Genomic DNA, 27,452 nt, shown 5'->3' with positions numbered 1-27,452 from the left:
TGAGGAGGTTGCTAGGAGACCAAGTGGGCAGAACTTAGCCTTCAAACTGGCAGCAATTGGATAAAAACTATTATTCCTCTCCCTGTAATTAGGACTTTATTTTTCTTTTCTTTTTGCTGTATCAACCTAGAGCCGTGAATGATGGGTTGTGTTGTCAAATTTTGAGGTTGGGGGGTGTTTAGTTTTGTTGTTTTGCTTGGTGCCAGGATTCCATCACTCTTTTATATTTATAGATTTTCTATAGGGGGTAGAATACTAAGGGATAAACACTAACAGATAGAATGAGGTTTGTAGAAGTGTACCTGTGTCTCTTGTTCGTTTGTTAGTTTGGTTTGTGTATCTATGTAGGTATCTGTTTAATCAGTGTGTTTGTTTCTGATTTAATTTTGTATTTTATGTAGTCGTTTGCTGTGTAGCTTAAGCATTATATAAAAATTCTGCCTTTTTGTTTTGTTGCTTTTTATCTCTTATTTTTTATTTTTTTGCAAAAAAAGAGGGTCAAAACTATTGAAACTGGAGGGGCGGATAGACCTGGTTTTAGCCCAAAATTGGGTTTAACACCTTATGTATAGTCTCTTTGAATGTAATTTCCGTCCTCTGTGCTGGTGGCATGGGTTTGGACTCAGTTATCTAGCTCCAGAATTATTCCGATTCTGTTTTGTACAACATATATGCTAATTATATATATATGTATATATGTGTGTGCACACATGCATATATATATATACACACACACACAATATAATTTACAATAATATATAATATTATAATGTATTGTATATGCATATAATATTAATAATATTATTTTGTAATACAATATAATAATAATAGAATAAAATAATATTCATTATATATTATATATTACATGTAATATTATTAATAATATTAAAATATATAGATATACTGTATACACTCGAGTATAAGCCTAGTTTTTCAGCCCTTTTTTAGGACTGAAAAACCCTCCTCGGCTTATACTCGGGTGAGGGTCCTGGTGGGCTTATATTCAGGGCGGCTTATACTCAAGTATATATGGTATATTTATTATTTTTCCCTATTATTATTGGTATTGTTACATTTATTATTTTACTCTATTAATTATTATTATTACATTTATTATTTTACTCTATTATTGTTGTTACTTTTACATTTATTATACTCTATTTTTATTATTATTAATACAGTTATTATTTTACTCTATTATTACATTTATTATTTTACTGCATTTATTATTATTATTATGATTACACTTACTATTTCACTCTATTATTAAAAGGATACATAAGCACATTTACATCGAAGATGAAAATAATGATTTAATCGGAGTTGAACAGTCATATCTTAAATTCCAGTTTGATGTAAAGATTCAAAAACATTTAAACTACTGATTAATGTAATTTTATTGGTATCTTGGCTTATACTGGAGTCAATGTTTTCCCAGTTTTTTGTGGTAAAATTAGGTGCCTCGGCTTATATTCGGGTCGGTTTATACTCGAGTATATACGGTAGTACAATATGGTATTTTATTGTATAACATAATATTGTATGTAAATTTAATTTGTAAGCTGCTCTGAGTCCCCTTCGGGGTGAGAAGGGCAGGGTATAAATGTAGTAAATAAATAAATAATAAATAAATAATTGGAAGGGCATAGGACAAAGTTGAATGTTCTTACTGACATTACGTATATACAGAAACATTTGCAACTGATAAAAGAACTGTCAGCTATGATCTCGTCGCCCAAATTACAATAAATCTGTTGTCTATATGGAGAAAGAACACTCACCACATCCAGAGGGTGTCCTCCAATCATATATGGTGGCACCCGCTTTTCTGCAGGTCTTCGCATAGGCCTCCAAGGCCTGGCAGAGGATGTTCTGGGCTCCTCCATTTAGGCAGACATCATAAATGCAACTATCAAAGAAGTCATCTGGATTCACTATGGAGTGACATTCTCTGAAGGGCCCTTCTGAAGTTTTGCTGATCAGACCACAATAGCGTTCTTCTCCATACAACTCTCTCTTGCTGTCATCACATGTTGGGCAATCCCTTGGACAGTAATCCCAGCAGAAGGGATCCCGGTCCTTGACTTTCCAGCTGCTGGCCCAGCTTACAATGGAGGGAGCCTTGGTCCCATTGAGGAAGGTCATATCATCTCCTGGGTTTTGATTGAAGTTTCCACAGAGCCCACACATGGCTCCGTAATAACTGCTGGGAAGAGTAATTACCAGGTGCCAGTTCCAGTCATATGTAACGTGGAGTCCAAAATCTGTCTCAAGAACTGCATTGGAACCACTCTGGTAAAGCCTGATCTTCCCATCCAGAAGATTCAGTGGAAGGCTCACAATTGTATCATTTAACTAGGGAAAAGAGCAATGAAAACAAAACAGATAAAGAATTATTCTCAGTAAGTGGCTGTTGGCTGGACAGCTCAGAGCTATTTTTCTATATACTGAAATTAAGTAACTATAACAATAATAACAAAAATTTTAATTATTTTTTTCCAGAATATACACAATTTAGTGTAGGTAATACACATAGCAAAATAGATACTCTAACTTGCAGTCTTAAATCTGTTCTATTTATGTCCCTTTTTTCATATCTATATATTAATCTTTCTTTTTCTCTTTTCCTTTTTTCTTTTCTTTTTTCTTCTTTATTACTATTATATTATTATTGTATTATAAAAGAAATCTTAATAAAAAGTATTTAAAAATTATTCTGAAGAAGCTACCGTGTTTCCCTGAAAATAAGACAGTGTCATATATTAATTTTTGCTCCCAAAGATGCGCTAGGTTGTATTTTCAGGGGATGTCTTATTTTTCCATGAAGAAGAATTCACATTTATTGTTGAACAAAAAAAAAAGAACATTATATACTGTACAGTAGTTGTCATCACAAACCAGCATAACCAGACAAACTGTGCATCCTTGTTATTACTATTATTTCCATGTACAACACTCTATGATATGTACATTTACCAATCCCACATGCTCTGGTGTTCTGTTTGGCGGGCATGCTTCCAAACAAAAACTTTGCTAGGTCTTATTTTCAGGGGAGGTCTTATATTTAGCAATTCAGCAAAACTTCTACTAGGTCTTATTTTTTGGGGATGTCTTATTTTCAGGGAAACAGGGTAGCTAGGAGAAATCGCACAAGCATAATGCAAGATGAAGCTGTTTAGAAGATGGTTTTTTGGGTGGAAGGGGGTAGATATCCAAAAGGGGAGACAATTTAGACAATTTCTTGACATCTGCATCCTCATTGCTTAATATTTAATATTGATTTTAGCCAGTATCACAATTGTATAATGAGCATTTATCTAGATAACTCTAGTCTGCTCACCTACAGTGTTAAACTCTTAAGCAGAGAATTCTAATTTTCTCACCAAACTACAGATTATATGATTTTGTAGTATGGAGCCATGATAATTGTGTTGTGGGGATGTGAAGTGGCAACAATGAATTTATTTATACACTGGAGGGGTGTTTTATTCTATAACCAGTTGACATACCCTGACTTTTCCAATTTCCTGCTTGTAGATTGAGATCTTATATCCGTACAGATAGATGTTGGCCAGGCGCACATAGGATACTGCCTGGTTGCCCCTGTTGTCATTCTTTTCATCAATAGAGAAAGGAACTAATGTAGAGTCATTTCCGCAGTATTTGGCAATAGTGTAAGAACAAGTGCCCTGGAAATCAAACTTCAGCCCATCAAATGTATGATAATGTGGGTCTCCCCAACCCCAGCAGGTTCCTGTGAAATCCGGGACACACTGGGCTTCGCCATTCTTAACTTTGCATGTTTCTTTTTCTCGGCATGGCAAATCTTTACACGGATCTGGAATGGAAGGAAAACACAAGAGAGAATGTTAGATGATATTTAGAGTAAAGACAGGGTGTGTTTAAACCATAGATTTGAACCAATGGGTACATCCGTGTCTAGATGCCACTAGCAAGTGTGATGAGGAAGGATGAGAAACCATGTACTGCCAAGTGGTACTCAGGTATTCTCAAAATGGGGCAGCAAATGACATGCTGTGATTATTGAGAAGCCTATAATGGCCTGTGTTGGTATGAAGCAGTTAAGTAATACAGTAGAGTCTCACTTATCCAAGATAAACAGGCCGGCAGAACCTTGGATAAGTGAAAATCTTGGATAATAATGAGAGATTAAGAAAAAAGCCTATTAAACATAAAATTACATTATGATTTTACAAATTAAGCACCAAAACGTCATGTTTTACAAGAAATTGACAGAAAAAGCAGTTCAATACACAGTAATGTTATGTAGTAATTATTGTATTTACAAATTTAGCACCAAAACATTGCAACATTTACTACAAAAACAATGACTACTAAAAGGCAGGCTGCCTTGGATAATACAGAACCTTGGATAAGTGAAGCTTGGATAAGTGAGACTCTACTGTACCACCATTCTTGTGGGAGGCTTCTCTCGTGTCCCAGCATGGAGCTGGAGCTGATAGAGGGAGCTCATCCGCACACTCCCTGGGTTGGATTCAAACCGGCAACCTTCAGGTCAGCAACCTAACCTTCAAGTCATCAGTCCTGTCACCACAAGGGTTTAATCCACTGCCCCACTGGGGACATTGCCCAGGCATCCCCTGGGCAATGTCCTTGCAGACGGCCAATTATCTCACACCAGAAGCGACTTGCAGTTTCTCAAGTCACTTCTGATATGAAAAAAAATATGTAATATTTTTTTCAATAATTATGTATTGGAACTAAGCTCAGAGTGGCTTTTGAAGCTTGAGGAGGGTTCATATCATGCCACAATTCCTGTCCTACAAGTTCTGACTTCACCAATTCAGAACTTGGTGTCCTAAGTCAATTCATGACTTAGGACACCTTGAAGAGATCCCATCACATCAGCTTCTAGCAAGATTTGTTTGTCATTGTCTTCTTCTGTGTCTGGGAGAATGTCACTTGCCCAAGGTCACCTAGTGAGTTTCATAGTTGAGTGGAGGAGCCCCCAATAGCATAGTGGACTAAAGCCTCGTGACTTGAAGGTTGGGTTGCTGACCTGAAAGCTTCCAGGTTCAAATCTCACCTGGGGAGAGCGCGGATGAGCTCCCTCAATCAGCTCCAGCTCCATGTGGGGACATGAGAGAAGCCTCCCACAAAGATAGTGAAAATATCAAAACTTCTGGGCGTCCCCTGGGCAACATCCTTGCAGACGGCCAATTCTCTCACTCCAGAAGTGACTCAAGTTGCTCTTGACACAGAAAAAAAAGTTGAGTGGAGATTACAATCTTGGTCTGCAGTGGTGTAGTCCAGTGCTCAAACCACTAAACTATGCTGGAAGTATAAGATTCTGCAGAAGAAAGTTAGTGACAATGATAAAGAGGACTATAGCCATTCATTGTGTTCTCAGTGATAGAGCATGAGTGGAACAGGGTTGGAACACCCAATGGCGCAATGGGTTAAACCAGTGGTTCTCAATCTGTTGATCCCCAGATGTTTTGGCCTTCAACTCCCAGAAATCATAACAGCTGGTAAACTGGCTGGGGTTTCTGGGAGTTGTAGGCCAAAACACCTGGAAACCCACAGGTTGAGAACCACTAGTTTAAACTCTTGTGCCTGCGGAACACCTGATCTGAAGATCATTGGTTTGAATCCAGGGAGTGGGGTGAGCTCCCATCTGTCAGCTCTGGCCCCCCATGCAGGGACATGAGAAAAGCCTCCCACAGGGAGGGAAATGGATTGAGACCATTAAAGAATATGGGGAAGTGGCTGGCTTCAAAATGAACATAAACAAAACTAAAGCTTTAGCGAAAAATATACAAAAGAAAAAACAAGACACCATAATAGAGCAATTAGGTATACAGATAACTTCTAAAATCAAATACCTGGGGATAGACATCACACCAAAAAATATCCAACTACTGAAAAATAATTATGAGAAAATATGGAAGGGGATAAAAAAAGAATTAGAAACTTGGAGAAACCTAAAAATTTCACTATTGGGAAGAATTTCAACTGTCAAAATGAATATACTTCCAAAGATGATATTCTTGTTTCAGTGTCTCCCAATCTTAAGGAATCAGAAAAATTTTATCAATTGGAACAGAGACATAAGTAAATTTATATGGAATGGGAAGAAGCCCCGCATTAAAATAAAAAATTTGACAGATGAGAAGAGTAGAGGAGGCCTGGCACTACCCAACCTGAAACTCTATTATGAAGCAACCAATTTGTTATGGATTAGAGATTGGATACAAATAAAAAATAGAAAAATATTGAATCTAGAAGGTTTTGACCTGAGGATTGGGTGGCATGCATACCTATGGTATGACAGAACCAAATTAGAGAAAAACTTTTGTAATCATATAATTAGATCAGCATTAATAAAAACCTGGCAAAAATACAAAACCAGAATGTATAATAAAACCCCAGGATGGTTATCACCCTTAGAAGCATCACAAAGGAGGCTATTGGGATGGTCAAGGTGGCCAAAATATGAGGAACTAATAAAGAAACAGGATTCAGAGCATATATTAAAAACACAACAAGAGATAAAAATAAAGTATCCAAACATATCATGGCTACAGTATGGCCAACTTAAGGATCTCTTTAAAAAAGACAAAACTATGGGTTTTATGGAAAACAATAATAGATGGGATAGAATCTTTAATACAGAAAGAAAAACAATATCGAAAATATATAAAATACTACTGGAATGGGATACGGAAACTGAAATAATTAAAGATTGCATGATTAAATGGGCGAGAAATATTGGGAGATCGATACAATTGGAAGAATGGGAGGCATGCTGGGGTAGGAAATTAAAACTTACATATTCATATGACTTAAAGGAAAACTGGACGAAGATGTTCTACAGATGGCATATAACACCCAAAAGATTAGGACTAATAAACAAAAGTATGAGCTCAAAATGCTGGAAATGTAGAGAGGAAGAGGGTTCATACTTCCACATTTGGTGGACATGTAAAAGAGCAAAAGAATTCTGGACAAAAATCCATGAGAGTACACAAATCATTTTGGATAAAAAGTTTAACAAAACACCTGAAATATACCTATTAGGCATTTCAAACTTCCCCCCAGGTTCAAATGAAGAAAAGATAATAACATACTTAACAACGGCAGCTAGAATTATATATGGGAGATTTTGGAGACAAAAAGAAATTCCTAATAAAACAGATTGGCTAACTAAAATTTTAGAAATAAAAAATATGGACAGATTAACCTTTTTAATGTCTAAACAACAGGGAAAGCCAAGAAAAGAAACAAATTGGCAACAAGTGGAGAACTACATAAATAAGAAAGAGAAAGGATAAACGAATAAAAAAGAGGTCACACATTCAGATATACACACACACAAAAGGAAAAAGATTGGATGAAGAAGGAGAAAGAAGTACGAGCAGAAGACCAATCCCACCGGATGACCTGGAAGTCCTATTTTAATTAATTTTTTTTCTTTTTTTATCTTTTTTTTCCTTCTTTTTCTTTTCCTCCATCCCTGTCTTCCCTCTATCTGCCCCCTCACTTTTACCCCTATTTTTCTCTTTTTATTCTTTATTTTCCCCAATGCTATTTTATCATATATATGGAAACTTCTAATAAAGATTTATATTTTAAAGAAAAGCCTCCCACAGGATGGTAAAACATCAAACATCCGGATGTCCCCTGGGCAACGTCCTTGCAGACGGGCAATTCTCTCACACCAGAAGCGACTTGCAGTTTCTCAAGTCGCTCTTGACACACAAAAAAAGTGGAACAGGGTGGTCTATTAGCAACACATAAATTCTAGAATGTGCACCTTAAACATATAGCTATCTGGTTAAGACTTTCACTTAATTTCTACTAATCAATGTGCTTGAAATAATCTGCTTACCCTTATTGATGCAACTCAGGACTCCATTGTGGATCTTACAGGTCTCATCGGTGCCACATGTGTGGGATTCACAGGTTACCCCCAGCCCTGGAATACAAGTGCAGCTGTCCTGGCATACATTCAGCAGAACCTTCTCATTTGGCTAGGAGGAAATTTAACATAATGGAAAGTTGTGTCAATTAACACTGCAATAGATCATGTGTACATATCAGTAAACAAAGGCATTTTGGTACAATATTTAAAATGAACCATGTCTCTATTGATGCATCTTTTGTAGCAATACGAATTTGCTGTGTAGGGATTCTCGCTCTTCTACATTTCAAAGGAAAGTTCTAAGGCATTTTAAGATACAGAGAAAATCCCCGAAGGAATGTTGTGGATAATTTCAGCTCTCCCATGATCTTGTAGTACTTTATCAACTACCTCATGTTTATGAAACTTACTTGGAGCACTTTTGCCCAGTTCGTTTTTATGATTTTATTGCTGTGTTTTAATTCATGTTTTACTAATGTTTGCTATTTTATTCTTTTATGTTAATGTTTAATTTTTATTTTTGTGCATGGTTCTGTTATTTGATATGTTTTATGTTTGTTATTGTATTTGCCTGGGTGTTGGCCCCATATAAGCCGCCCCGAGTCCCTTTAGGGAGATAGAGGCGGGGTATAAAAATAAAGTTATTACAGTAGAGTCTCACTAATCCAAGCCTCGCTTATCCAAGCCTTTGGATAATCCAAGCCATTTTTGTAGTCAATGTTTCCAATATATCGTGATATTTTGGTGCTAAATTCGTAAATACAGTAATTACAACATAACATTACTGCGTATTGAACTACTTTTTCTGTCAAATTTGTTGTATAACATGAAGTTTTGGTGCTTAATTTGTAAAATCATAACCTAATTTGATGTTTAATAGGCTTTTCCTTGATCAGTCCTTATAATCCAAGATATTCGCTTATCCAAGCTTCTGCCGGCCCGTTTAGCTTGGATTAGTGAGACTCTACTGTATTATTATTATTATTATTATTATTATTATTATTGACACAACAACAGTCTGACACAGCAAACAAGATAGATATGCTGGATTTTGTATCACAAAATCACAAGTCGAACACTTCCCAAGTGCCTAGGACTGTGTGATGTATTTTCAGATGATGTGTGCAGATCCCAGTAGGGTGGCCTTTTGCAGTTAGCAGATAGTAATTTTGTCAATGTCTATTGTTTCCAAATGCCGGCTGAGATCTTTTGGCACGGCACCCGTTGTTGTTGTTGTTGTTGTTGTTGTTGTTATTGCTGTTGTTGTTGTTGTTATTATTATTATTATTTTATTATGACACAGCAAACAAGATAGATATGCTGGATTTCATATCACAAAATCACAAGTCGAACACTTCCCAAGTGTCTAAGACTGTGTGATGTATTTTCGGATGATTCGCGCAGATCCCAGCAGGGTGGCCTTTTGCAGATCGTAATTTTGTCAATGTCTATTGTTTCCAAATGCCGGCTGAGATCTTTTGGCATGGCCAAATAATATTATTATTAAATTATTGTTAATAATTTATTATTATTATTACTATTATTATTATTATTATTATTATTATTATTATTATTATTATTATTTGTATTTTGGCATTGGAAAGAATATAAAGCCAATAAATAAAGCCGAATCCACAGATAAAGTAATAGAACACTTTTTCAAAAGGAGTGTGTGAGTAAAATTCAGGTGCAAAGTTTCAGCCTACCTTGTAGTAGCGGCCATTGTGGAAACACCCACAGCTTTCTGCAGGGACACAGCCCAAGCCATCGAAGAAGAAGCCTTTATCACACTGGCAGCCCTCTGCACAGGTCTCGGGACATGGTCGGCGGTCTGTGATCTTGGCACAGCTGGTGGAGCAGACATCGGCACACAACTCATAGTGGCTGTTGGCTGGACAGCTCAGAGCTAGGTTAAGAAACCCAAATGAGAGTTTTTTCAATCAATGTTTTTGCTATTTCAGATGGAACAAAATAGTGTAGCTATATACTAGGGCTACTTTAGATGGTGATAACAATGCATATATCATATTGACTTTAGCAAGTATATTGCCTCGAACCCTAATTCCAATAGTGCAAATTGGAAAGCTGTAATAATCTTTTGGAGCCCCCTGGTGGCACAGTGTGTGAAGGTGCTGAGCTGCTGAACTTGCAGACCGAAAGGTCACAGTTTCGGATCTGGGGAGCGGAGTGAGCGCCCGCTGTTAGCTCAAGCTTCTGTCAACCTAGCAGTTCGGAAACATGCAAATGTGAGTAGATCAATAGGTACCGCTCTGGCAGGAAGGTAACGGCACTCCATGCAGTCATGCCTATGACCACATGACCTTGGAGGTGTCTATGGACAATGCCGTCTCTTCGGCTTAGAAATGGAGATGAACACCAACCCCCAGAGTTGGACACGACTGGACTTAACGTCGGGGAAACCTTTACCTTTACCTAATAATCTTTTTTCAGTGGCACAAGCTAAGTAAATGATGGTTTATAGCCATAGTAGTCTCTATGACCTAAGCTATATTGTGGGTGGGGAAAAGTTTCCATGTAATAACAAAGCATATGGTCTAAATTCCTAACCCTTTAGTTTATATTACACCCACTGTGCACATGCAAGAAGTTGTACAAAGTTGAAAAAAAGACAATTGTCCTTTGATTGTCACGAAGTAAGTAAAAAGGCCCCTATTTAAGTTTAGCTGAAGAACGCAAAATGTTATGTAAGTTGGTATTTTCTAAGTCACTGTTGATGGATCCACTCCAGATTGGCATTCACTACCATTTGGAAAATCATAACCTTTTTGTAAAGTATGATCTTCCTGAGAAGAGCTAAAAACTCAATTGAGTGAATCTTCTCTTTAGTGGCATATATCCACTTGTATTTATGCAAAGCAATTAGGTTTCTTAGTTGTTAGACTGATATACCTGGTTATCTCTTTGAATTGTTAGGAACAAAGATTATGCCAATGCACAAAATATATAGCAGATGTTCAGAAGTGTCATTTCAGTTACCCAAAAACATCTACTCTGGCATAAAATATATTTGGTTTTAAATCATGCTTTTAGGAGACAAAAATAAGTAATCTTTCTTTAAAAATCACATACAGTAAAGTCTCACTTATCCAACATTCTGGATTATCCAATGCATTTCTGTAGTCAATGTTTTCAATGCATTGTGATATTTTGGTGCTAAATTCGTAAATACAGTAATTACTACATAGCATTAATGTGTAATGAACTATTTTTTCTGTCAAATTTGTTATATAACATGATGTTTTGGTTCTTAATTTGTAAAATCATAACCTATTTTGATGTTTAATAGGCTTTTTCTTAATCTCTCCTTCTTATCCAACATATTTGGCTGATTTCTGGGCCTGAATATATTGCACAAGATTTCCCTAGCCTAAAATGATACATTTTAATATATTGGTTTTATGGTTCCCGTCCCCTTGATCTGGTCATGTAAGTGTGATTTATTGTTATAACTGTACTATTTTACTTTGTTTAATAATGTGTATTATGTTGTTATGTAATGTTTGTGTTTGCTTTTATGACTGTAAACCGCCCTGAGTCCCATCCAGGAGATAGGGCGGTATATAAATAAATAATTATTATTATTATTATTATTATTATTATTATTATTATTATTATTTGCTTGTTCAACATTCTGCCGGCCCGTTTATGTTGGATAAGTGAGACTCTACTGTAGTTGGTTATAAAATAAACATATCTCATGAAAACTTTTCATTTATATACATTTTAAAATATTATCTACTAGCTGTGCCCGGCCACGCGTTGCTGTGGCGTTGTCTAGTGGTGTTGGTGAGAAATTGTTGAGGTAGTGGTGGTATTGAATGTCAGTTGTATGGTTGTCTTTATGTTTAGTATGCACAGTGAAGTGGATTATATGGCAGTATGGAGTCAAGATAATCCAGTTCAAAGCAGATAATATAAGATTATAAATGGGTTATATAGCTGTGTGGAAGGGCCTTGAGTCTACACTGCCATATAATCCAGTTAAAATCTGATAATCTGTGGAAGAGGCCTAAGTGAGGCCTAACTTTGCCTGTCCCCTGGGCTGAGTAGGTTGCTACGAGACCAAGTGGGTGGAGCTTAGCCTTCAAACTGGCAGCAATTGGATAAAAACTATTATTCCTCTCCCTGTAATTAGGACTTTATTTTTCTTTTCTTTTTGTTGTATCAATATAGAGCCGTGAATGATGGGTTGTGTTGTCAAATTTCAAGGTTGGGGGGCCTGTAGTTTTGTTGTTTTGTCCGCTGCCCTGATGCCATCACTCTTTTATATACAGTAGAGTCTCACTTATCCAACACTTGCTTATTCAACGTTCTGGATTATCCAACGCATTTTTGTAGTCAATGTTTTCAATATATCATGATATTTTGGTGCTAAATTCATAAATACAGTAATTACTACATAGCATTACTACATATTGAACTACTTTTTCTGCCAAATTTGTTGTCTAACATGATGTTTTGGTGCTTCATTTGTAAAATCACAACCTAATTTGATGTTTAATAGGCTTTTCCTTAATCTCTCCTTATTATCCAACATTTTCACTTATCCAACATTCTGCTAGCCCGTTTATGTTGGATAAGTGAGACTCTACTGTATATAGATTGTTTATTTCACAGACTCAGAGGTTTCTCTTTACGTTCGTATGATATATCTACACATGACAGCTGACACATTGATGTGTCATGATGCATAGTATGGAAAGCTCTGGTCTAAATATTAGAATGTTAGGTCAGGTAATGCTCCCATTTCATTTCTCAACCTATGCACACCCGAGTGTCCAGTCTCCAATACTCACAACAAAAGGATGAATTCCTCCAGGACTCAACAGAGACACCTGCTTCTTGGCAGGCAGACACATAGCTCTGGATACTTTGGCACAAGACTGGCCTGTCTCCATTGCCCAAGCAAAGATCATAAATGCAGTCATTGAAGAACACGCTAGGGTCCACCTTGCTGTGACAGGCTCTGAAGGGGCCATCTGATGCTGTGAGGATCCCACAGTAGTTGTGCTGCTTGAAAATGTCCTTCTTCCTTTCCTCGCAGGTTGGGCAGTCACTTCCCGAGCATCCATCTGAGCAGGCTTCAGTTGCCCCTGGGACTGGAACCTTCCAAGCAGCACCAAAAGCAGCTACATTTGAGGCTTTGCTGCCATCAGGGAGCAGGAACTCATCATCTTTCTGTCCATTGTAGTTCCCACATAGGCCTTGCATCTGACTCTGGTAAGTGCTTGGGACAGTAACGGTCACATGGTAAACCAAGTCATAGCTCACAGTGAGGCCAAAGTCAGTTTCTAACAGGACTTTAGTGCCATGCTGATAGACTCTGACCTTCTCAGAAGCAATGGTGATAGGAAGTGGCTGGAATATACCATTCACCTAAGGGAAAGAAGGTGACAATTTTCTTGTTGCACTGAATATTGGCTTTGTTGGGGGTTAGAGGGGTTGAAGCAAAGTATTGAGGAGATGGTAAAAGTGGGCAATGGCCAAGAAAGGCAGAAAAAGACCACTTTTGGGATGTTATCCCATGAGTGGTGCGGAAGTGGGGAAAAGCTGGGGGAAAGCCAGGGGAATCATCTTTACTCCATTCCCTTCCATCAAGGACTGTCATCTGGAATGGCCAGCATCCCACATCACTTCCCCGTCAAGGTCCACTTTCACCCATTTGGAGTAGGGTAACACCTGACTTCTCAAAAGGCACTCTTGGCTCAGTTTATTTGTGCTTCCGGAGCCCCCGGTGGTGTAGTGGATTAAAGCCTTGTGACTTGAAGGTTGGGTTGCTAATCTGAAAGCTGCCAGGTTCAAATCCCACCCAGGGAGAGCGCAGATGAGCTCCCTCTATCAGCTCCAGCTCCATGCGGGGACATGAGAGAAACCTCCCACAAGGATGGTAAAAACATCAAAACATCCGGGCGTCCTCTGGGCAACGTCCTTGCAGACGGCCAATTCTCTCACACCAGAAGCGACTTGCAGTTTCTCAAGTTGCTCCTGACATGAAAAAAAAATTGTACTTCTGAAACTGAGTCCTATGGAGTCCCATCAGAAATGGCCTTGCATTATGTGATGGCCTCCATGAGACTCTGTTTCGACAGCACAGAGAAACAAAAAGAACAGAGAACATCACATCTGATGAGATCCATGGAGTTGGTCCTTTCAGTCCTACGTTATCCAATAATATCAACTCCCTTGCAGTTAATCCCAATATATCCAGAATGAATTAAATATGTAAAATTTCTGGGATTTTTAAAAAATATATGCATTGCTGCCCCCATATTATTTAATAAACTGCAGGGGGGAGTGATTTTGGGGCAGCTGTTCCCATCAGAGATGAGACAATCTGAGAATGGACTTGTCTGCCTGGTGGAGAAAAGAGTCCTTCGCAATATTTAATTAAAGGTAAAGGTAAAGGTTTCCCCTGACATTAAGTCCAGTCGTGACCGACTCTGGGGGTTGGTGCTCATCTCCATTTCTAAGCCGAAGAGCCAGCGTTGTCCATAGACATCTTCAGGTCATGTGGCCGGCATGACTGCATGGAGCACCGTTACCTTCCTGCCGGAGAGGTACCTATTAATCTACTCACATTTGCATGTTTTCGAACTGCTAGGTTGGCAGGAGCTGGGGCTAGCAGCGGGTGCTCATTCCGCTCCCGGGATTTGAACCTGGCACCTTTTGGTCCGCAAGTTCAGCAGCTCAGCGCTTGAACACACTTCGCCACCGGGGCTCCCATTATTTAATTACAAAGTCTAATTTAATGGGTGAACCAAGACAATGCCAGGGAAAGAAGTAAGGTCCTAAAGGTCTAAGGACTGACATTTGCACACTGCATAAGAGACTCACCTTTATTTGCCCCTTTGTGTTCTGCATTAATGTGAGTGTAACCCCATAGACTGCGACAGAGACCATCTTGGTAACCGAGACTTTCCCGTTCCCCCAAGGTTCGTTCTCCACATTAACAGTGAAGGGGATCAAGGCACTGCTGTCTGCTTTGGTCTTAGCCAAGGTATATGTGCAAGTGCCCTGGAAATCAAAGGCCAGGCCATCAAATGAAAGGTAGTGTGGGTCACCAGAGGCAGAACAGGTGGCACTGCCAACAGGGTAGCATTTACGGATGCCACCGGACAGTCTACATTCCTCATTGGGACCGCAGGAGACTGCCGAACATATAACAGTCCCTCCAGCTTGGCAAATGCAGCGCTCTTGGCATGTTGGGTAGAAAGTCTCTCTTGCTGAATAATAGCGACCTTGATGGAAACAGCCACACTGAGACAGAGGGACGCAACTATCACCACTCAGTGCAAAGTTGTCGTCACACACACAGGCTTCCCGGCACTCCGCTGAACAAGGGACTTGGACATAGAAGCTGCCACAAGTCTGTCCACAGTCCCGAGCACAGAGTTCATAGTGGGCATTTGGAGCACAAGAAGAATCTGCCGGATTAAAAGGAAAGGGAAATGAAAAAAGTGATAAGAACTTGGCTAGATAAAAGCTCTAGAATGACATCCTAATAGGACTTGAGAGCTCCTACATAGGCAGTTTAAAGATTTATTAGCTGGCAGCTGCTTTTTCATCAACCACTTCCTAATGCATCCATGTTCAGGCAAATAAAGACATGAAAACGGAGGAGTTCCAGACATGAATCAATCAGGGGCAGCTAATGGCTCTAAACAAAAGATGTCCCCAGGCAGGAAGAAGCCAGGAGATGAAGCTATTCAATGCTAATTAAAATGATTACTTACACCAGTGATTCCCAAAGTGGGTGCTACCACCCCCTGGTGGGTGCTGCAGTGATCCAGGGGGGCAGTGATGGCCACAGGTGCATTTGCAGGCGACAAATAACTAAGTTATTTGCACATTTGTATAACCTTTCTATTCTGAGTTCAAAAAATAGTTTCATAATTTCAAACGTCCATGTTTCTAATTTACACCTTTCTTTACTATATTTTACGAAAAAGGTAGAAACATTAATATATATCTTTCTGTTTAATAGCTATTAAAATTAAAAAGTAATTTCAGGGGGCACTGAGTTTCTGGAAAGGGGGCGGTAGGTCAAATACGTCTGGGAACCACTGAATTACACCATTCACACTGGCCTCCAACTGACAAGAGTTCTTCTCTCATCCTGGACTTTCCACAGACATAAACCTTCCTTGCTTAGTTTCTTCATACCTCCCAACCTCTGGGGATGCCTGCCATAGATGTGGGCGAAACGTCAGGAGAGAAAGCTTCCGGAACATGGACATACATCCCGGAAAACATACTACAACCCTGTGATCCTGGCCATGAAAGTCTTCGACAACACATTAAACACATGTTTCCTTCCTTTTCTGTGGTGGTATCATCCCACACAATTTATGAAATCCTATGCTCTTTTGAATTTGATGAATCTAATACTGAATGTTTAGCATGGAGATAAAATGAGTTGTTTCACCAGGTATCTTCAAGCCAGATGACGGTTGTTTACAGATCTCATTTAACTTAGAATATGAAGACACTATTGCTTTCTTTTCCATTTTAGTATCCCTTTGCTTGTGATTATGTCACCAAGAAAGATTGCTCTGGATAGATGTACTTACTGCAGAAAGTGTCAGATCTCCAGGCATAAATAGTCACCCCTGCAGCTTGGCAGGCTGCTGCGTAGCTTGCAATAAGCTGGCAGATGACACTTTGCTGGCCGTCAAAGAAGCAATAATCATACACGCAGTCTTGGAAGTATCCTTCTGGATCAATCTTCTTATGGCACTCTCTGAATGGCCCATTTTGGGCCAGGATAAGCCCACAGCCTGTATTGAGTTTCCGTTGGTGTTCCTCGATGGCTGACAGCTCAGAGCATTCTCCTTTGTCCACTTCGGTGCAGCCCGGTATCTCCTTCACTTTCCAACTCTGACCAAAGGCCGGTGCATTTGAAGCAACATTTCCATCCTTCATGGTCATATCATCGTTTTTGTTGCCATTGAAATTGCCACAGAGGCCACAAAGGGCACCGGCATAAGTGCTGGGCACCTTCACAGTGACACGGCTTTGCCAGTCAAAGGTGACTGTCAGATGGAAAGCAGTCTGAACCACTGCTTCTTGTCCTTTTCTAAACACTAAGATTTGGTTTTCAATGCTGTATGGTAGGTTGGTCAGCAAACCATTGACCTAAGACCATTGGGGGAAAAAAGAAATGTTCAAATGATAGACAGTATGATGAGGTCCCTAGAGTTACAGATTGCTATGGCTTTTTCCAAATGCAAATAAAGGAATATTTGTCCTTTACCTGCTTTGGTTCTTGCATCTCTGAAACTAACAAAACAATAGTCCCTTATAATCTATATATATAAAAGAGTGATGGCATCACGGCGACCCACAAAACAACAAAACTACAGGCCCCCCCAACCTCGAAATTTGACAACACAACCCATCATCCACGCCTCTAGGTTGATACAACAAAAAGAAAAGAAAAATAAAGTCCTAATTTGAGAGAGAGGAATAATTGCTTTTATCCAATTGCTGCCAGTTAGAAGGCTAAGCTCCTCCAACTTGGTCTCCTAGCAACCCAATAAAAAATAATAAAAAACACTAAAAACTAATACAATAAAATACTACAATAACAGAAAATAACTAAAAATAATACAAGAAAATAATAAAATATAATAAATAAAAATATAACTTACAATAAAATTAATAAAAAAATGCAAATAACGTCAAATAAAAATTACACAACAATTTTTAACCAATACCATCACCACCAGCAACGCGTGGCCGGGCACAGCTAGTAAATCAATAAAGCAAAGTAGTTTCAATATTTCTTTTAAAAGCCCTGGTCAAATATAGATATGATATATATCAAATATATATTCTGAGCACCTTGAACTCAAACACTTGATATGGACTCTTTTCCACCATACCTTGCAAAATGAATATGAACTTATGAAAGACATGCACTTAGACCAGGTAATAACTTTGATAGTCATGGGCTGATCTCTGTTGTATTAAATTTAGATTTGTTTTTCATTTCTAACTAGAATCTCCATGGTCCATCAATACGTTGTTGTATTACAGAATGGGTCTCTGAACTAGTTAAACCATAACTGAGTTATCTTAAATATCACAAATATTCACTCTTTCTTAAGAATATCAGAATTGTCTTGCTGGATTTTATTGGGATTTCTAAAGTACTTCATTCTTTGCTTCCCTCTTGAAAATGTCCCAGCAATTAACAGAAACTACACAGATGGCCTAGAATAATCGTGCAAATGGATTATGGAATGGCTTTAGACCGTGTCTTATATTGGAATGTGTTTTAATTATGTTTTTATGTCCTTTTTAATTTTAATAATTGTATTTCATGTTTGTGTTTGATGCCCAAGGCACTGCATAAGTGCCGTTTGTAAGCTGCCTTGAGTCCCCCTCCGGGTAGAGAAAGGCAGGATATAAATATGGTAAATAAATATGTATGATGATATTGATGGAAGTATTTGTTTTCAAAAGCCTTAGGAATAAAACAACCCATATCAATGCTCTCCATGTCCTCCAGTAAATAAAATATTTAAATTTATGAAGGTTATTTGGGCATGTAAAGATGTGGAGATGTGGGGCAGAGGAGGAATCTTTTTATTAATTATATTATTATATTTTTAACTATATCCGCTGCCACCAATATAAATATGTTTTATCTAACCGCTGCCACCAATTGTGGAGACATCAGGCAGAGGGGAATTTATCTTCTTTATTCTTCTTATTTACTTTAGATGGTATCGTAACTTTGTTTTTAATATATATATGACAGAGACTTGGATATGGAAGAACAAAACAAGTTTATTTCAGGCACAGAGCTTAGTGGTTACAGTAATTTCTTTAAAGGCACTTAGATAATGGTTGCACAACTATTAACTGATCACTTTGGATCCAACTGGGACTTCTTCCCCTTGCTACTCAGACTCTACAAATAAACCTAAACAAATCTCCTAACATGCTTAATTCAACACCACGAGAGATCTGAGTTTCCCTGGTTTCCCTAACTTGGAACCAGTGTCTTCCCTGTGACTAAAAATCACAGACTAAGATTTGAACTTCCCTGGTTTCCCTAAACCTGGAACCAGTCTTTTTCCTGTGACTCTCAGATCACAGACTAAGATTTGAACTTCCCTGGTTTCCCTAAACCTGGAACCAGTCTATTTCCTGTGACTCTCAGATCACAGACTAAACTGTTTTTAAAACATTCCCTCCTTTTCTTCCAAATGGCGGTTGGCTCCGCCCTCGTTGCTATGGCAACCTGCCTCAGAATGCTGAGCTGGTTACCATCCCCCACGAAATAGTAACTAATACTTGCCCATATAAACATAGTTAAACATGACTTTTAAAACGAAATTAAACATGACATCCATAAATCAAAAAATAAAAACACACTTCTTTACAGGGCCAGACTAGAAATTTCAGTGCTTTAGGTCAGTATAGAGCAATATATAATAATATGATGTAAAAATATAAAAATAAAACAAAACACCATGCTGAAATGTTTCAAAAGCTAACCAGCCACTGCAAAGCGATCATGCCCAAAGGACTCACCTTAATTTTTCCAGGGTTTTCTCTGCTAATCGTAATGGCAGTCCCGTTAATATGGATCTCCACAAGCCGAGTATAAGACACAGACTGGCTGCCTCGGTGGTCATTTTGGACAAGAACTTGAAAATCCACAAGGTCTTTCCTTTTTTCACACAGTCCAGCCAACTGGTACATGCAGGTGCCCTGGAAATCAAATCTCTTCCCATCAAAACTAAGGTAGTGAGGGTCTCCTGAAGCAGAGCAAGTTCCAAAACCGGAAGGGTAGCAATTCTGAATGCCACCTTCTACCCTGCATTGCTCCCCAGTCTTGCAACCTCCTTGTTGGCATTTCACTTGCTTAGTCTGTGGATCACAGATGCAGTGTTTTGTACATGTGCTGTCTGCCCAGAATTGCTCACCAGGAGAGAGGAGCTTGCCCTCGAATACACACCCACAAGCAGCCTTGTGGATGCATTTTCCAGATTCCAACACAAAGCCTGCATTGCACTCACAGGTCTCTACACAAGGGAGCGAAGAGCAGTTCTTGGGACCAGCCGGATCATTGCAAGTAGCTGGACATGGCGGTCCACAGGCCTTGTACTGACTGTTCTCAGGGCAAGGTAGAGCTGTCAGAGATAAGAGACAACAGATAAGGACATGACACTTCTATGGTACAGTATGTTTTGTTAGTAACCTATATTATAGAGCATTGTGTATGTAGGCTATAGCGAATAAACTCATACATAGGTATTCCAAACTTCTTGGAATGTGGGGACAAAACAGGTACAGTAGAGTCTCATTTATCCAACACTCGCTTATCCAACGTTCTGGATTATCCAACACATTTTTGTAGTCAATGTTTTCAATACATTGTGATATTTTGGTGCTAAATTTGTAAATACAGTAATTACTACATAGCATTACTGCGTATTGAACTACTTTTTCTGTCAAATTTGTTGTATAACATGATGTTTTGGTGCTTAATTTGTAAAATCATAACCTAATTTGATGTTTAATACGCTTTTCCTTAATCCCTCCTTATTATCCAACATATTCGCTTATCCAACATTCTGCTGGCCCGTTTATGTTGGATAAGTGAGACTCTACTGTACATACAATTATAAGTCCCTTTGACTTTTTTTCGTGTCAGGAGTGACTTGAGAAACTGCAAGTCACTTCTGGAGTGAGAGAATTGGCCGTCTGCAAGGACGTTGCCCAGGGAACGCCCGGCTGTTTTGATGTTTTACTATCCTTGTGGGAGGCTTCTCTCATGTCCCCGCATGGAGCTGGAGCTGATAGAGGGAGCTCATCCGTGCTCTCCCTGGGTGGGATTTGACCTTGGCAGCTTTCAGGTCAGCAACCCAACCTTCAAGTCACGAGGCTTTAATCCACTACGGCACCATGTATACCATATACTACAATCTTCTGTTGATACATGGAAATAGACATATTGACTGATAAAGGCAGTTTTCTCTTTGCTTTTAGTAGCATCATTTGTATCAGGACTGGATAACTTTTGGTGGAACAGATGTGTTCGCACTCAGTTTCTATAATCCTAGGCCATCTTTACTACTAGGATGGGCCTGTGGTGCAGCTGGTTAGTAGCCAGCTGCAATAAATCATTACTGACCGAGAAGTCATGAATTCGAAGTGAGCCCGGGTCGGAGTAAGCTCCCAGCCATTAATAGTCTAGCTTGCTGTTGACCTGCAAGGACGTTGCGTCCCCTGGGCAATGTCCTTGCAGACGGCCAATTCTCTCACACCAGAAGCAACTCAAGTTACTCATGACACGAAAAAAAAACCTATGCAGCTTGAAATACAGTTGCATCTGTCAAGTAGGAAATTTAGGTACCGCTAATTTAACTAATTTACGACACCATAAAAACTTCCAGCAGCATGTGGAAAAGGAATGAGGAAGTACTCCATCAAGGACTTGGTATTACAAGTGGACGATGAAGCGGCAGCTCCCTCTGTGGCCAGAATCGAGTATACCCTCATGAAGCCGGAAGCTGGAATGTTAAATTGCCTTTGTGTCTGTCTATATATGGCATATATCTAATGGCATTTAATGTTTGCCATCTATGTGTACATTGCCCTGAGTCCTCTTCGGGTGAGAAGGACGGAATATAAACATTGCAAGTAAATAAATAAATAGGTGAGAGTAACAGGTTTTGCTTGCCAACATATTTAGGGTTGGGAGTGCGCAATCATACTATTAAGATTGCAATGTGCCTTACATGGATTGTAAATATGTGAGTCTACATTGCCATATAATCCAGTTCAAAGCATACAATCTGGATTTTATATGGCAATGCAGAAGGGACCTAGATCCCATGATGTTTGGTGATATAATATAATACAGCTTTGCCCGGCCACGCGTTGCTGTGGCTTATGCTTTCAGAGTGTTGTTCTTTATTTACTGTCCTGATTTTTTGTTCTGTATTATTATATCACAGTAATTATTACATATTATATTTATAATATTATATTATCTGCTTAGAACTGGATTATATGAGGCCCCTTCTACACAGCTGTATAAAATGCACACTGAAGGGGATTATATGGCAGTGTGGAGTCAAGATAATCCAGTTCAAAGCAGATAATATAAGATTATAAATGGGTTATATAGCTGTGTGGAAGGGCCTTGAGTCTACACTGCCATATACAGTAGAGTCTCACTTATCCAAGACTCGCTTACCCAACGCATTTTTGTACTCAATGTTTTCAATACATCATGATATTTTGGTGCTAAATTCGTAAATACAGTAATTACTACATAGCATTACTGTGTATTGAACTACTTTTTCTGTCAAATTTGTTGTATAACATGATGTTTTGGTGCTTAATTTGTAAAATCATAATCTAATTTGATGTTTAATAGGCTTTTCCTTAATCCCTCCTTATTATCCAACATATTCGCTTATCCAACATTCTGCCGGCCCGTTTATGTTGGATAAGTGAGACTCTACTGTACTGTAATCCAGTTAAAATCTGATAATCTGTATTTTATAGGCAGTGTGGAAGAGGCCTAAGTGAGGCCTAACTCTGCCTGTCCCCTGGGCTGAGTGGGTTGCTAGGAAACCAAGTGGGCGGAGCTTAGCTTTCTAATTGGCAGCAATTGGATAAAAACAATTATTCTTCTCCCTCTAATTAGGACTTTATTTTTCTTTTCTTTTTGTTGTATGAACGTAGAGGCATGGATGAGGGGTTGTGCTGCCAAGTTTAGTGTTTCTGGGATGTGTAGTTTTGTTGTTTTGTCCTAGGCGAAAATTTCATTACCCTTTTATATATATAGATTTTAGATAAAATATGTGCTCTGTACTCATCCTCCAAGAATACTCACAGCAACCAGTGAGTACTCTCCAGTCAGAAACAGCAATTCCTTCTCTCTGGCAGGTTTCTGCATAGTTTTTCAGAGCCTCACACAGGACTTCCTTGCGGCCGTCATTCAAGCAGACATCATAAACACAGTTTTCCAAAAAGATCTCAGGGTTAATCACACAATGGCACTGGCTGAATGGGCCATTCCCTTCTTTGGTGATCCAGCCACAGAAAGGTTCGGCTTTATACTTGTTGGCCATTTCCGAGGAACATGTTTTGCATCCGCCTCGGCAGTCATCCCAGCAGAACCGGTCCCCGTCCTCCACCTTCCAGCTCTGCCCAAACTCCACAGGACTGGAAGCCAAGGCTCCATTCGGAGTAGTGAAGTCATCGGCAGGGTTTTCGTTGTAGTTGCCGCAAAGGCCGCACACACTTTCTGAAAAACTACTGGAAATCTTTACCACCAGATAGCTATTCCAGTCATAAGAAACTTTCAGTGAGAAATCAGTCTCAATGAAGACAGAGCCCCCACTCTGGTAGAGATGGAGTTTTCCTTCCTTCAAGGAGATCGGGAGCCGGGAACGCTGGCTATTCACCTGCAAGACAAAAGTCAAGTGAAACAAATGGCTCAAGGCAGTTTATGCTCCACTGAGGCAGACAGATTAAGAATAGAGCCATTTCAAATTGCTGTACCAATTAGTTAAAACTGTTTGAGTTCAGACTATTTGACAAACTGCAAGATGGGGTGAGCTCCCGTGTGTCAGCTCTAGCTTGCAGGTACAAGCTTCCCAGCAGGATGGTAACACATCCGGACATCCCCTGGGCAACATCTCTGTAGACTGCCAATTCTCTCAAACTTAAGTGACTTGCAGTATGTTATCAAGTCGCTTCTGATACAATTTTTAAAAAAATGCTTATGGAGAGGAAAAAGACTTGAACATTATTTATTATACCTTCAGCTAGAAACAGTTTGACCTACCCTGGCTTGTTGAGCTGCAGTCCTTATTTAATAATTGTAAAGTATTTTTGCTTTATTAGATCCTTATTATGTGGCTGTATGATTGATTGATTTGGATTGATTATATTCTATTTAACTACAGTAGAGTCTCACTTATCCAAGCTAAACGGGCCAGCAGAAGCTTGGATAAGCGAATATCTTGGATAATAAGGAGGGATTAAGGAAAAGCCTATTAAACATTAAATTAGGTTATGATTTTACAAATTAAGCACCAAAACATCATGTTATACAACAAATTTGACAGAAAAAGTAGTTCAATACGCAGTAATGTTATGTTGTAATTACTGTATTTACGAATTTAGCACCAAAATATCACGATATATTGAAAACATTGACTACAAAAATGGCTTGGATAATCCAGAGGCTTGGATAAGCGAGGCTTGGATAAGTGAGACTCTACTGTATTTGAAAATCTTGTTTTGTTGTTATGCGTTCTTATGTTTTGTTTATTGGTTTTAGTTTGATTGTTTATTGGTTATTGTTCATCCTTGGCATTGAATGTTTGCCATTTTTCTGTCGGAAATGCCTTAAGTCCCCTCGGGAAGATAGGGTGGGTTACAAATAAATTTGCATTATTATTATTATTATTATTATTATTATTATTATTATTAAAAACAAAATTCTAAGATAGAGTAATTTGACATAGATGTGCTGATTGTCATCAAAAAGATTCAGAAGCTGAATCAAAGCTCTTTTGTCTTAGGAAACACTCCAGATAAATTGCCCAAATATTGCTGTCCAAATTTACTTCTGACTATGTGTTGTCAAAGGCTTTCATGGCCAGTATCACTGGATTGCTGTGGGTTTTCTGGGCTGTATGGGCATGTTTCAAAAGCATTCTCTCCTGACATTTCGTCCACATCTATGGCAGGCATCCTCAGAGGTTGTGATGTCTGTTGGAAACTAGGCAAGTGGGGTTTATATATCTGTCCAGGGTGGGAGAAAGTACTCTTGTCTGTTTGAGGAAAGTGTGAATATTGCAATTGGCCACCTTGATTAGCACATGAATAGCCTGGCAGCTTCAAAGCCTGGCTGCTTCCTGCTTGGGGGAATCATTTGTTAGGAGGTGTTAGCTGGCCCTGATTGTTTCATGTCTGGAATTCCCCAGTTTTCTGAGTGTTGCTCTTTATTTACTGTCTTGATTTTAGAGTTTTTAAATACTGGTAGTCAGATTTTGTTCATTTTCATTGCTAATCAAGCTTACAATTCAAAATCAGATTTCAGCACGATACTATGATCTTTCGATTGAGCGATTTGTTTCATCAAATATCTTTCTATATAGCTAAGTGTCTGCATCTTTTCCACAGTATTAACTTTTCTCTCAAAGCACAGCCAAAAAGAATATTGCCTTATGGTAGAAAACCTAATCTAGTGTTTAAATTTGCTTAGGGGGTATTCTGTTTCTATTTGAATCTTGACTCCCTTTTCTAAAGAAAGTCTGGCTCTAATTGTTCTCCCCAGTTTGAAATGTGAAAAATTTTGATAACTCCATTTGAATCAGTATGTCTATTTCGATTCAAATAACACATGGATCCAGTCCTTAGTGTTGACTCACACATCAAACGAAAGTACAGTAGAGTCTCACTTATCCAACATTCGCTTATCCAATGTTCTGGATTATCCAATGCATTTTTGTAGTCAATGTTTTCAATACATTGTGATATTTTGGTGCTAAATTCGTAAATATAGTAATTACAGTAGAGTCTCATGTATCCAACATAAACGGGCCGGCAGAACGTTGGATAAGCAAATATGTTGGATAATAAGGAGAGATTAAGGAGAAGCCTATTAAACACCAAATTAGGTTATGATTTTACAAATTAAGCACCAAAACATCATGTTATACAACAAATTTGACAGAAAAAGTAGTTCAATATGCAGTAATGCTATGTAGTAATTACTGTATTAACGAATTTAGCACCAAAATATCACGATGTATTGAAAATATTGAACACAAAAATGCGTTGGATAATCCAGAACGTTGGATAAGCGAATGTTGGATAAGTGAGACTCTACTGTACTACATAACATTACTGCGTATTGAACTACTTTTTCTGTCAAATTTGTTGTTTAACATGATGTTTTGGTGCTTAATTTGTAAAATCATAACCTATTTTGATGTTTAATAGGCTTTTCCTTAATCCCCCCTTATTATCCAACATATTCGCTTATCCAACGTTCTGCCGGCCCGTTTATGTTGGATAAGTGAGACTCTACTGTATGTGTATTTTGAGTCAAACAACACAGCCCTTACCGTTGACTCACACATCAAGTGAAAGTACTTGCTAACATATCAGAATAGTACTTTCCACATTAGGAGCTTGCAGTATCATGTGGTTTCCATTATGAATAGTGAGATGAAAAGTTATTTACAGTATGTAAACAAATCAATCATGAAGCAAATGGAGCATATATCGTATGTTTGGGCAAGCAAGAGTAAAAAAGAACTATGCCTGTCTTGAAACCTTACCCGAACAAGTCCAACTTCATTTCTTGCAATAGAGATGGTGATGTTATAGGCAGTTACTGTTACTGAACCAACATAGGAAACACGGGGATTTCCCCTGTTTTCATTCTTGGCCTCAACGCTGAAGGTAGGAAGAGTTGCATCGCGGCTACAAGTCTTAGCGATGGTGTAGGTACAGGTGCCCATGAAGTCAAATTTCTTTCCATCAAAGGTGTGATAATGGGGGTCTCCTTGAGCTCTGCAGACGGCTTCAGACTCTGCCACACACACGGCGTTTCCATCTATGACTTCACACTTCTCCTTCTTCCTGCACTCGACCATGCTGCAAGGCGACACTGGTTTGTCTGGAACAAAATAATTCCAATATTTCAGGAAAAACAAGAACAATAAGTGCCTGTCAAAGGTAATGACTCCAACCACAATGAAATCTATCGAAAAAAAAGGAGGAGGTATATTTCAGGATGCTAAAACAATGGCCTTTAACATTAGACATCAGGTCTTTTTTCTTCATAGAGTTCATTACATGGTCTCCAGTATTTATTTTCCTTTTAGCCATAATGAGGCCTTTGAGATCCATATATACTAGAAAAGTCAAAGTCAGCTTTAGAATATTTTAGATATTTTGATGATCACAGGCAGAGAAAGTACTAAAGAAAACTTTTGAAAAACCAAACAAACTTTCTTATCTGATTGACAGTGGAAAATAAGATTGACAGATTGTTGTTGTTTATGCTGTGTGTCTTTAAGTTGGGTTGTTGTGCATTTTCTGGACTGTATGGACATGTTCCAGAAGTATTCTCTCCTGACACCTTGCCCACATCTATGACAGGCATCCTCAGAGGTTGTGAGGTATATTGGAAAACTAAGCAAAGGAGGTTTATATATCTGTGGAAGGTTCAGGGTGGGAGAAAGAACTCTTGTCTGTTAAACAATGTTGTGATTAATGTTGTTAATTAATTAATGCTTCCAACAGACAAGAGTTCTTTCTCACACCCTGGACTTTCCAGTTATATAAACCTCCCTTGCTTAGTTTTATACTTCACAACCTCTAAGGATGCCTGCCATAGATGTGGGCTAAATTTCAGGAGAGAATGCTTCTGGAACATGGCCATACAGCCCGGAAAATGCACAACGATCCAGTGATTCCATCCATGAAAGTCTTCGACAATACATTGTCTTTAAGTTGTTTCTAACTTCCA

At 38.7% G+C, this 27,452-nt stretch overlaps 1 protein-coding gene across 1 annotated transcript in view; it reads right to left on the bottom strand.

Annotated features, from left to right (window-relative positions):
• Nucleotides 1–27,151, bottom strand: part of LOC100555024 (Fc gamma binding protein) — a 42,346-nt gene extending 15,195 nt beyond the window's left edge. The window contains exons 1-11 of the mRNA XM_062962522.1: nt 26,257–27,151; nt 22,727–23,364; nt 20,843–20,960; nt 19,472–20,113; nt 16,498–17,062; nt 14,744–15,351; nt 12,724–13,303; nt 9,613–9,812; nt 7,874–8,015; nt 3,510–3,838; nt 1,782–2,355 (exon numbers count right to left, since the gene is read on the bottom strand). Coding sequence (XP_062818592.1) covers nt 1,782–2,355; nt 3,510–3,838; nt 7,874–8,015; nt 9,613–9,812; nt 12,724–13,303; nt 14,744–15,351; nt 16,498–17,062; nt 19,472–20,113; nt 20,843–20,960; nt 22,727–23,364; nt 26,257–26,574 — 4,714 coding nt within the window. The 5' untranslated portion in view covers nt 26,575–27,151. The remainder of the gene's footprint in view (nt 1–1,781; nt 2,356–3,509; nt 3,839–7,873; nt 8,016–9,612; nt 9,813–12,723; nt 13,304–14,743; nt 15,352–16,497; nt 17,063–19,471; nt 20,114–20,842; nt 20,961–22,726; nt 23,365–26,256) is intronic.
• Between the last annotated feature and the right edge of the window lie 301 nt (nt 27,152–27,452).

The sequence above is a fragment of the Anolis carolinensis genome, unplaced genomic scaffold (genome assembly GCF_035594765.1).
Source record: "Anolis carolinensis isolate JA03-04 unplaced genomic scaffold, rAnoCar3.1.pri scaffold_10, whole genome shotgun sequence".
Lineage (NCBI taxonomy): Eukaryota > Metazoa > Chordata > Lepidosauria > Squamata > Dactyloidae > Anolis > Anolis carolinensis.
The sequence above is the reverse complement of the archived record's forward strand: the minus strand, read 5'-3'. Positions and strand labels throughout refer to the sequence as shown.